The sequence below is a fragment of the Odocoileus virginianus genome, unplaced genomic scaffold (assembly GCF_023699985.2).
Source record: "Odocoileus virginianus isolate 20LAN1187 ecotype Illinois unplaced genomic scaffold, Ovbor_1.2 Unplaced_Scaffold_2, whole genome shotgun sequence".
NCBI classification, from domain to species: Eukaryota; Metazoa; Chordata; class Mammalia; order Artiodactyla; family Cervidae; genus Odocoileus; species Odocoileus virginianus.
Genome location: NW_027224264.1, coordinates 695,988 through 708,731, shown reverse-complemented (window position 1 = coordinate 708,731; position 12,744 = coordinate 695,988). Strand labels below are relative to the sequence as shown.

The 12,744-nt window shown below is 41.5% G+C and overlaps 1 protein-coding gene across 2 annotated transcripts in view; it reads left to right on the top strand.

Annotated features, from left to right (window-relative positions):
- The window catches only part of TENM1 (teneurin transmembrane protein 1), an 862,693-nt gene that overhangs the window by 783,102 nt on the left and 66,847 nt on the right, over positions 1-12,744 (top strand). For both annotated transcript variants that reach the window (XM_070462280.1, XM_070462279.1), the window contains one exon: positions 6,028-6,182. In XM_070462280.1, coding sequence (XP_070318381.1) covers positions 6,028-6,182 — 155 coding nt within the window. The remainder of the gene's footprint in view (positions 1-6,027; positions 6,183-12,744) is intronic.

The window sequence follows — 12,744 nt, the reverse complement described above, 5'->3', positions numbered from 1 at the left end:
CCTTTTGGGAATCTGTTTCAATTTTCAGCGATTTGATTCTCCAAGTTTATCACCTCCCCGTTAGAGCAACACTGAGTCTTACTGTTCATGTACATGGGTTCTTTGTCTTTGATTCTCTAGCACGGTGTTTGACATGATTTCATAGACTTCAAGCATATCTACTCTTAGCCTTTGTCTCTCCAGACTTGATTCTTGATCTCTCAGTCCATTCTTTTATGACAGCCAAATTTCCAAGTTCACATTCAGTGATACCGAATACAGAAGCCGTAGAAGGTGATCCCAAATCATAGTCCTGCCACACACCAGAGCAAGCATTCAAGAAACTGATTTTGACAAAACACAAAAATAAAAAGCAAAGATACTCGTTGGTTCATCTTCAGTCCAAATATTCTGGAGATGAAAGAAATGTTCATGTACCATCATCCTTTGACCTGCCCCAGTCTTAAAAGTGTTTTGTTTTAAATTACATCCATGTAAGTCCTAGCATTCATTTTGGGATCAGGGGTCTTCCCATCGGTTCACAGGATGCTCTCATAGCACATTACCCAAGAATCTACAACGATGATAAGAACACCTATATTCGTTACGAACTTGACTATATCTTGTAACTTTATTGTTTATTTTGTGTTTAATGCACAGCTGTTTCACACATTAAACTTGCTTTGATTTGGTGATGTAAACTTTTAAACATTGCAGATCAGCGTAGAACTGGTCATAGAGGAAGAGCTAGAAATCCAGTAGCATGATTTTTAAATAACCTTTGTTTTTGATGTTAAGCAGTAAACGCCAGTAGTGACCAAGAACGGTGATTACACACACTATACTGGAGGGCTTTCATTTTTAATTCATGTTTATGAAGATTTAGGATTCATTCCTTGTGTTTAAAGGGAATGTTTAATTGAGAAATAAACATTTGTGTAAAAAAAAAAGTGTTTTGTTTAAAAAAAAAAAACTCCTTAAAAGTCTTTGTTGAAAGTGAAAATGTTAGTCACTCAGTTGTGTCCAACTCTTTGTGACCCCATGGACTGTAGCCCACCAGGCTCCTCTGTCCATGGAATTCTCCAGGCAAGAATACTGGAGTGGGTAGCCATTCCCTTCTCCAGGGGATCTTCCCGACCCAGGGATGGAACCCGGGTCTCCCACATTGCAGGCAGATTCTTTACCATCTGAGCCACCAGGGAAGCCCATAAGGGAACTATGGTCCGTCAAGGTCTTTATGCCTCCAGAAATAATAAAGGGACTTATTGACATGGAATTCCCCTTGTCTGGATGCGCTGGTTTCTTTGGTGAACGCATCAAAACATAAATGACTTTAGAAGCATTTAGAGACTCAGTTGTGTCTGACACTTTGCGGCCCAATGGACTATAGCCTACCAGATTTCTCCATCCATGGGATTTTCCAGGCAAGAGTACCTGAGTGGGTTGCCATTTCCTTCTCCAGGGGATCTTCCCAAGCCAGGGATTGAACCCAGGTCTCCCGCACTACAGGCAGACGCTTTATCCTCTGAGCCACCAGGGAAGCCCTTAGAGGCATTCAGGGAAAGTTAAAATGAATCTGTAACTTTTATAGATCTTAAGGATTAATACTTCATGAGGAACATCAGGATTAAATCAAAGTACATCATAAAGTCAAGCCTTAATATTAACCTCCTGCCAAAGAATTAGCTCATCTAAAAGCAGTTTATTAAGCTGGGTTTATAAACTGTCTTTAGATGAGTTCACTCTTTGCCAGGAAAGTTATTGTGAGTGTGTGTGTGTGTGTGTGTGTGTGTGTGCATACACACGCATGAGCATTGAAGGGATATGCTTGTTATCACAGGTCTTCCTAACTTTAACATACAGTCTGAGTTTCACAGGATCTGAATAAAGGAGAGATAGAAAAAGACTAAACTGTAGATTCGTTTTTAAGTAATATCGTGGTTATTTTCAAAGTAGCAAGGGAAACAGGAGTTGAATGATATGTTCTTTATCAGTGTCTGACTCTCTTTAAATGCACTGCTTTATTAGATATTTATAACAGCCTAGGTGTAGAATAACCAACTCATGCCAGTTTGTCCAGGATTGTCCCACTTTTAAAACTGAACCCTGCCTCGTGCATGCATGCCTGCTCAGTCGCTTCAGTCATGTCTGACTCTTTGCGATGCCATGGACTGTAGCCTGCCAGTCTCCTCTGTCCATGGGATTCTCCAGGCAAGAATACTGGAGTGGGTTGCCCATGCCCTCCTCCAGGGCATCTTCCCAACCCAGGGATCAAACCCGCATCTCTTATGTCTCCTGCATTAGCAGGTGAGTTCTTTACCACTAACTCCACCTGGGAAGCCCGAACCCTGCCTCAGTCCCAGGCAAACCAGGACAGCTGATCACTTTAGCCAAGGAAGGCAGTAAAAAGTGTTTTGAGACCAATTTCCAGCATGGCGAGAACTGCCACCACTGCCACCAAGCAATTCTACACCAGTTGGGTGTACAGCAATTTCACTCAGTTCTGACACAATCTACCGGTAAATAGCATCAGATCCCACAGGTTAAGGTGTCAGTCCTGCAAGCCTGCCTTCCCACCACCACCACCTCAGAGGCCAGTCACAAGTCCAGGTTGTCACCTGTGTTTCTGACAGAATTGCTATGGATAGGAGGGTCCAACACCTCCCTTCTTGGGTTCCATTAATTTGCTAGAGCAGGTCACAAAACTCAGAGAAACATTTTACTCATTTGATCACTGGTTCATTATAAAAAGATATAACTCAGGAACAGCCAGAGATGCATAAAGCAAGGTATGGGAAAGAGTGAGGAGGCTGCCATGTCCTCTTTAGGTGTGCCATTTTCCCCAAATCTCCATGTTCACCAACCTGGAAACTCTCCAAACGATGTCCTTTTGGGTTTTTATGGAGGCTTCATGATTAGTTCAGTTCAGTTCAGTCACTCAGTCGTGTCCAACTCTTAGTGCGACCTCATGGAGTGTAGTACACCAGGCTTCCCTGTCCATCACCAACTCCTGGAGTTTACTCAAACTCATGTCCATTGAGTCAGTGATGCCATCCAACCATCTCACCCTCTGTCATCCCCTTCTCCTCCTGCCTTCAATCTTTCCCAGCATCAGGGTCTTTTCAATGAGTCAGCTCTTCACATCAGGTGGCCAAAGTATTGGAGTTTCAGCTTCAACATCAGTCCTTCCAATGAACATTCAAGACTGATTCCTTTAGGATGGACTGGTTGGATCTCCTTGCAGTCCAAGGGACTCTCAAGAGTCTTCTCCAACACCACAGTTCAAAACATCAATTCTTCGGCGCTCAGCTTTCTTTATAGTCCAACTCTCATATCCATACATGACCACTGGAAAAACCATAACCTTGACTAGATGGACCTTTGTTGGCAAAGTAATGTCTCTGCTTTTTAATATGTTGTCTAGGTTGGTCATAACTTTCCTTCCAAGGAGTAAGCGTCTTTTTATTTCATGGCTGCAGCCACCATCTGCAGTGATTTTGGAGCCCCCCAAAAATAAAGTCTGCCACTGTTTCCACTGTTTCTCCATCTATTTGCTATGAAGTGATGGGACCAGATGCCATGACCTTTGTTTTCTGAATGTTGAGCTTTAAGCCAACTTTTTCACTCTCCTCTTTCACTTTCATCAAGAGTCTCTTTAGTTCTTCACTTTCTGCCATAAGGGTGGTGTCATCTGCATATCTGAGGTTATTGATATTTCTCCCAGCAATCTTGATTCCAGCTTGTGCTTCATCCAGCCCAGCATTTCTCATGATGTACTCTGCATAGAAGTTAAATAAGCAGGGTGACAATATACAGCCTTGACGTACTCCTTTTCCTATTTGGAACCAGTCTGTTGTTCCATGTTCAGTTCTAACTGTTGCTTCCTGACATGCATACGGGTTTCTCAAGAGACAGGTCAGGTGATCTGGTATTCTCATCTCTTGAGGGATTTTCCACAGTTTATTGTGATCCACACAGTCAAAGGATTTGGCATAGTCAATAAAGCAGAAATAGATGTTTTTCTGGAACTCTCTTGCTTTTTCGATGATCCAGTGGATGTTAGCAATTTGATCTCTGGTTCCTCTGCCTTTTCTAAAACCAGCTTGAACATCTGGAAGTTCACAGTTCACGTACTATTGAAGCCTGGCTTGGAGAATTTTGAGCATTATGTGTGAGATGAGTGCAATTGTGCGGTAGTTTGAGCATTCTTTGGCATTGCCTTTCTTTGGGATTAGAATGAAAACTGACCTTTTCCAGTCCTGTGGCCACTGCTGAGTTTTCCAAATTTTCTGGCATATTGAGTGTAGCACTTTCACAGCATCATCTTTTAGGATTTGAAATAGCTCAGCTGGAATTCCATCACCTCCACTAGCTTTGTTCATAGTGATGCTAAGACCCACTTGACTTCACATTCCAGGATGTCTGGCTCTAGGTGAGTGATCACACCATCGTGATTATCTGGGTCGTGAAGATCTTTTTTGTACAGTTCTTTTGTGTATTCTTGCCACCTCTTCTTAATATCTTCTGCTTCTGTTAGGTCCCTACCATTTCTGTCCTTTATTGAGCCCATCTTTGCATGAAAAGTTCCCTTGGTATCTCTAATTTTCTTGATGAGATCTCTAGTCTTTCCCATTCTATTGTTTTCCTCTATTTCTTTGCACTGATCACTGAGGAAGGCTTTTTTATCTCTCCTTGCTATTCTTTGGGTATATCTTTCCTTTTCTCATTTGCTTTTGGCTTCTCTTCTTTGCACAGCTATTTTTAAGCTATGCTATTTGGCTTTTTATGGAGGCATCATAATCATAGTTGATTAAATTATTGACCACTGGCATGTGAACTCAATCTCCAGCCCCTAAGTCAGGAGGTGGCCTTCAAAGTCTTCCACTGAGCTTTCTTCCTTGACTCAGAGTATAGCCCTTCCGGTAGGTCTCCAGTAACATGCTCAGATAAGAGCAACCCAGTGGCAACCATCAGTACTATGAAACGCTTTCTTGAGAACTGTCATTTATGGAAGCAAAGAGACCTGAGTCCTCAGAGACTGGTCACATTTCTCTCTCTCACTACGGGGAATTCCAAGAGTTCTAGGAGCTCTGTGCTAGAAAAAGGAACAGAGACCAAAATTTCCTTATTATATAAATCACAATCTCATAGGCAGATAACCTTTTCCATATTTTACCAAAGAAGAGGCTGAAATTTTTCAATACGAATGACTCAGTCGAAGTCACAAAACAGTTGTAAGTGATGCATTCAGTATTAGAACCCGAGCCTTCTTAACTGCCTTTATATAGTTTCCAAGAAACCAGACTTTAATTAACACAGTGTGTAAAACTACTGTGAGAATTTTATTGACTTCTATGTTTTCTAGAAGCTTAACCATTCCTTTTGTGACACCATAATTTTGCTCTCCAGCCCCCTCTTAACAGATAATACAGAAAAAAAAAAAACTCAGCCCAGTTTATCAGAATTATTACAGACTCCGTTAACTGTGAATTGATAAAAATAATTTTAATGCTTTCCAAGTCAGTTATTTCTAATGCAACTATGAAAATAAGCAGTGGCCTATGCATCTGCACTCTGAAAGCAATGTAACCTACACTGCCTCCCCTGTTTTTTCCCATCTGTCTTAAAGAGGAATTTCTTTTTTCTGTTTGTGGGGCTGAGCAAGTATCAGGAGAGTGAGTGGCAATGTAAAACTGGACAATGAAATGATGAGACTTGGCTTGATCTCCACGTGTTACACTTTGTCCTTTCTTCTCAATACACAAAGAAGTGAATGTGTGTCTACACAAACCTCTCCCATTACTGTCCTGTCTGTGCTGAGCAAAATTGAATCCATATGTCTTTAAGATGCCTTTTCATTTCGATGGCGTCTTTGAAAATACTGATCTTGAATTTCATGGCTGATTCATGTCAATGTATGACAAAACCCACTACAATATTGTAAAGTAATTAACCTCCAACTAATAAAAAGAAATGAAAAAAAAATACTGATCTTGGTGCAAATGTGGCCCTTTGGACTACTAATGCCCGTTTGCTCTTCCCCAACAGGCATCACAGTTGATAGGCACGGATTCATTTACTTTGTGGATGGGACCATGATTCGGAGAATTGATGAGAATGCTGTGATCACGACCGTCATCGGCTCAAACGGTCTGACGTCCACACAGCCACTGAGCTGTGACTCGGGGATGGACATCAGTCAGGTAGGCACCACTGATTTTCAAGCACTATCACCATTTGGCATCATGGAAATGGATAACAATTTTCTCATACAGAAATTAGGTAGAAAGGAAGCCTGGCGTATCCGTTATAACACCAGATAGCAGAAGTTTCTCTTGATGTAAGTGACTTTTTCCCTCCTCTGAAAAACTCCAGTTGAGAGAAAAGGGAAAACCAGGATGGGAGTAATGCTAGGCAGAATGTTGGTGTGAAAATTAAAGTCCAAGTTTGAATCAGTTAGAGGGTAAGACCAATTTCACTTATTGAATTATTTTCCAAGATATCTAATTTTATTCTTTTTGAATAATACAGTAACTCCCATTTGGAAAAGCACTGATTACTAAAGTCTTTAAAAATCTTTTTTAATGAATATATGAACATGACTTCTTATTCATGTGTATGTAAATAGCTATTTCTAGGGCATTATTTTTTCTTTTTTAAGTAAAAGCAATATTCCCTCTGAGATCTATTTTACATTTATTTAGGAAAGCTTTTTTGCCAATGAGGATAAAAAGAAATTCAGTGTAGTTCCCATCTGAGTCCAAAATTCTGATTTTACAGGAATTCTAGAAAATCAGGATTAGACAGGTGGAGATTACAGAGCATATAGCACAGTCCCTGCACCTTGTGAATGGCTGTCTTAGTTTGCAGACGCAAGAGGTTGGTGTGTTAAATGAGGGAAATAGACTAGACAGTCATCGAAGGAACTTTCAAACTAACTTCCATGAATCTATGACTCTGATGAAGTAGATCACTTATCTTCTCAAATGGATTAAAATAGAAGTTGAGAGTTTTAGAATTGGTGTATCAGAGAGGATGGTTTTGACTTAGTGATCAGACAAAGTGATTTCAACAAGAAGGCTTCATTAATTCACATCGTGAGATGAGCAGAAGTAGGCAAAGATGCCAGCAGATCACATGTGTCACATTGACCAGAATTAAATCACTGGCAGAGGGGAAACAGGATCTCCAAAATGGATTCAGACCCTCTGGAACTGGGGCAGCCTCCCTGAGCATATTGCTACCTAATTCTAGAACCCAAATCAGGGTTCTGTTAGCAAGGAATAAAGGACTGCTGTTTGGTAGGCAACCAGCCATAGTCTCCATATTTAGGGTACCCCTGCCTCACCCCAGTAACTCAGAAAATAGAGTCAACTACAAAAAATAAAACAAGAATCAGAAGACCTGGAAAAGTGACAAAAGGAATGAACTGTCTTTAAGAGAGATACAAGTGGATCAGGCTATCTTGGAGCAGCCTAACTTTCCATGATGCAAAATCCTGCAGGAGGCAGGCAAAGGGAGCAGTATTTATGGCCATGAGGAAGGGTGTGAATGTGTTTATATGGAGGAGGGGGATAAAAGAGAGAAGGTGCACGTATATGATTCACTTGTGGGATATTTTTGACTTAAAATAGAACACTTAGTATCGCAATCAGTCAGCTGTAGACAATTTATCTGTTTCTGTGTGGCAAAGTTATGCTGAAAAGAGAGTTCTTTGTCTACATAGAGCAAGTACAGGATCGTCATCACCACGAGAAGGGTTCTTTTCCACATAACAGTTCACAAGCCATAATTGCCACCATAAAAGCTACCTCACCCCTTTCAGATTGGGGTGAAGAGTGTAGCCCACTGAACAGGAACCTGGTAACCAGGAGACAGACTTAACAGTTTCTCTATGGCATTTCCCTGACAGGAGCCCCTCGACTCCCCCCCTTCCCTTTTCCTTACACACCCCAGCATGAGAAAAACAGTTGGTTTTTTTGAGGGGGCTGGGAGGTGGAGAGTTGAGTGTGGTAGGAGGGGGTAGGTGCTAGAAACCAACAGGACAGCCTAGGAGAGAAACCAGGCTTCATGGACTTCCCTGGTGGTCCAGTAGTTATGACTTCATGTTTCCAATTCAGGGGACACAGGTTTGATCCCTGCTCAGGAAACCAAGATCCTGCATGCTGCATGGTGGTCAAAAAAAAGATATCAGGCTTCATGTCCAAATTATTTAGCTGCTGTCTCCACTGCTGTCCATCACTCCCTGTTGTGTCCTTCAAACACCCTAAAGAATAACTAGCATCTTTCATCTTAGGCTGGTACAAGACAGTGAGGCCAGACTGATTTCTCCTTAAGTGTCCACAGTATAACCTTCCATTTTTACTAGGGGCCTGCTTTTCAGGGTCCCAGTCCTTCCATCTGGAATTTCCACTGCTGGTCTAAATCCCCTTTCCCACTGTCCTTACACCTTACCTCTTCATGGGACCCTTCCCTAACAGTCCTGATCCTCACTGTGGTCTCATTCTCTTCCTGAAATTTAATATCACATTTACTGTATAATCTGCTCTCTGTTGCCAAGCTGTGTATCCAACTAGTTTCCCACAATAGACTGTGTTCTTTAGACACCATGGTAAGTGCTCAGCAGGCACAGTTAACATACACACCAATACCAAAGAGACGCTATGATGCAAAAAGTTTGAAGGAGTAGTGAGAGATGAAGCTGGAGGGTAAGTGGGGATAATGTGGTAAATGACCATATAAGCATGATCACGTTTGTTTTATCCAGTGGACAATGGGGAGCCAATGAGAGCATTAAGCAAGAAAATGTATTTTTAAGATAGTCTTAAACATGAAAATTCTTTTTTTAAACTTTTATTGGAATATAGTTGATTTACAATGCTGCGCTAATTTCAGGCATACAGCAGAATGAATCAGTTAGACATATACATATGTCCACTCTTTAAAACCCTTTTCTCATTATACATCATTACTGGGTTTTGAGTAGAGTTCCCTTTGCTATACAGTAAGGCCATAGTATATATGGCCACATATATACATAAACATATATATATATATACACACACACACCAGAGAAGGCAATGGCACCCCACTCCAGTACTCTTGCCTGGAAAATCCCATGGATGGAGGAGCCTGGTAGGCTGCAGTCCCTGGGGTGGCGAAGAGTCAGACACGACTGAGCGACTTCACTTTCACTTTTCCCTTTCATGCACTGGAGAAGGAAATGGTAACCCACTCCAGTGTTCTTGCCTGGAGAATCCCAGGGACGGGGGAGCCTGGTGGGCTGCCGTCTATGGGGTCACACAGGGTCAGACACGACTGAAACGACTTAGCAGCAGCAGCATACACACACATACACACACACATATTATATATATGTGTGTGTGTGTGTGTACACTAAGTCACTTGAGTCATGTCCAACTCTTTGCAACTCCATGGACTGCTCTGTCCATGGGATTCTCCAGGCAAGAATACTGGAGTGGATTACCATTTCCTCTTCCAGGGGATCTTCCCAGACCAGGGATCGAACCCGAGTTTCATGTCTCCTGCATTGGCAGGTGGGTTCTTTACCAATAGCGCCACCTGGTGGGATTATCAGCTTAATCACATAGTAATAGCAAATAGAGGAGTGAGTGAGATCTTCCAGGGAGGGGATGTAAGGATTTAAAAAAAGAGAGAGAGAGAAGCCTTCAGACCAAATTCCAGCCACATCAATATTCAAGAAAAGGGTAAGGAATAGGAACCCACAAAAAGGAAACTGAGATAAAGAGACCTGACAAGTAGGAGGAAAACAAGGAATGTGTGTGGTTAAAAAAAAAAAAAAAAAACAGGGAAGTGAGCTTTTCAAAAAGAGGGGAATGATTAATATCAAATTCTGCTTATAGGTCACTAAAATGAGATAGGTTTTGTTTTGTTTTTGTTTTTTTTTCTCCCTAAGAAGCCATTTGGTTTGACAGCATTCGTGACTCTGATAAGAGTGCCTTTGGTAGAGTGCTAATTAATTGGAGTTGGATGGCAGTGTTAGAGTGGGAGGTGAGGAAATGAAGAAAGTGAAAAAAGATCACTCTTTTGAGATGTGGGGCTGGGAAGAGGAGGATTTGGCATCGAAACAAATCAGCTCCCAGGGGTGTGTGAGTAAGAACCCAGATAAGGTGCAGGTAGACAAAAGCTGGAAGACTCTGAAGGAAATCCTCTGGGTCAGAGTGTCGACCAGGAGGAAGCCAGCATGTGGTACTGCTCATCCTTTGTGGCCAGAGTCTCCCCTGTCTCTTTTGACAGTGGTGGCAGATCGGGGGCTTAGGTTTAGCGTGACTTTACTTAAGCACATGGGCTGTGTTGAGCTAGAGGGAAGAAAGCTGAGTAGGAAGCTTCATAACACCTTCCAAGAGGAAAGCCCCAGTTGTTTATAGTAGTACTTACAGTGATCCAGCTGAGCTTACACAGTGCTCAGCTTTATATTTCAGTAAATCAAAATATATTGATGGGTGAGGGTGGAGACAGATGTCTAAATGAGAGCACACAGATTCTGCTGACAGGCAGAGGCAGGAGAGAAAAGAGAGGCCTGACTGCAGCGTGAAGATTTGAATCAGACCTCATGAAGAGCTTACTGATTCTAAGACTATGTGGCAGCATCATACATTATCAAAAGAGTTTATAGAATCACCACCTTTTGAAACTTTTAAGGCAAATGTTGGATAGCAATCATCTATGAACACTTGGAATATAGACCTCTCTGAATTCAGGAAGATGGATCAGCTGTTTTCTCAAGATCCTTTACAACATCTTGAATGTTTCTTTACAGAAATATAACCCAAATGCCAAAGTTCCTTGTTACCTTCCCTATATTTCAAAACCAAAAGGTCCTGGGACTTAACCCTGGTGGTCCAATGGTTAAGATCCGTGCTTTCACTGCCCAGAGCCCAGTTTCGATCCCTGGTTGGTGAACAAAGATCCCACAAAAAAGAATAAGTCCCCAACAAGGGAAGTCCCGTTCATGCTAGCAGAGTACCTCTGGAACCTACGAGGTGGTGCATTGGTCTTCTGTATTTTTCTGAGACAAACCTGAGCCCCTAGAAAGAATCAGTCCTCAGAAGATGATGAATGTCCTTCCTCTAGTAATTCTAATAATACCTGCTACCACTTATTGAGAACTTACTATGTGCCAGGAACTATGCTAAGCATCTTATTCACACTGTGCCATTTTGTCTCCACCAGCCTTAGGAGGTAGGTGTAGTTATCCCCCATCTACAGAGAAGAAAACTAGTAGTCAGAAGGATGATGTACTGTGTATGAGCACAGAGTTATTAAGTAATACAGCTAAGATCTGAGCACAAGCCTTCTGTCTCCCATGTGCAGTTTCCCCACTTCTACATTTTCAGTGACTACTAAAGATGACCAGATATCATTGTATTTAGTGGATGACAAATGTCATTTGGTTGAGGAAGATGCTGTTTATTTAGTGGCACTTTAGGCAATAGTTTAATAAAATCTAATCATCTCAAGAAATGAAATTTGCTTTGACAATAAAATCAGCCATTTGTTCAAAATCAATATCCTTTTTCTGATTTACTGAAATGCGAAACTGAACTCTCGGTATAAACTCTGAGGCATAACTGCCCATTGTAAGCACTCCTATAAACAACCAGGCCTTTCACTTCAGGAGATGAGTTGATTATGAAGAGATCGGGCTGTTTATTTCCATTGCTGCTGCTGAATCATCTAGCTCTGGTAACTCACTTCCATCTCATGCCTGACTAGAACGAAATTAGGAGTTAGACCAAGTCTCTTGGTGTGATAGCAAATTTGAGAGTTGATTTGCTCCTTGGATCCAGCCTAATGCTCTCCCCCAAACCAGCCCAAGAGAAGATACACAGGCAACGTAGGCCTCTTGTAGGCAGATAATCCTGTTGACCCACTGTCCATAATGTGCACACTTTGAGGTGTTTGTCTGAGTATCCAGTATGTAACCAGTCCTCTGTATATGCTTGTTGGATCATCTTCATACTACAAAGTGGTTCCCCAAAGCACTTACTTGTCCAATAGGCCTAACAAGTGGAAGGAGGCATCATTCATGGTTATGAAAGAAGAGCAATATCTGGTTCTTTGGAGGAACCAACCTTGACCCCACACGTTCAATCTATTGAGCTAATCTACTAGGAATTCACCTCCTCTCCCCAGTCATTCCCTCCAGAATATTCTCACCATTCAGTAATAGTGAGATTATTGTGTGATTATTAATAGAATATTAAGCCAGCCTCTCCTCAAATGCCTCTTGGGATAGGAAACTCACTCCCTTTCTCCAGCAGAGCATTCCATCTTTGAATGTCTCTGACTGATGGAAACCTCTTCTGGGATCCCTTTAACATTAACTTTTTAATCTTCCTTTAATTTTCACCATCTAGCCTTTACTTCAACTCTTTAGGCCTTGTGGTATGAATTTAATCTGTCTTCTAGGAAATAAATATATTTTTGAACCAAGTACTATGCTGAGTGCTTTCATATATATTATCTTCTTTAATCCTCATGGCAATTTTTCATGAGAAGTATTATGTTCCTCTATTTTTAATCAACACGAAAAGCAAGATTCAGAGGAGTTGGGAAACTTAGTAAAGCTCATACAACCAATCAGTGGCAGAGTTAAAATTTGAACCTGGTTGACCTGATTCCAAAGTTCACATTCTTTTCACCAAACTGCTATATCAAACCACTTTTTCCACCTGACAACCTTCTCAATGCATGTGAACAACTCTCTCAGACCTCCTAAGT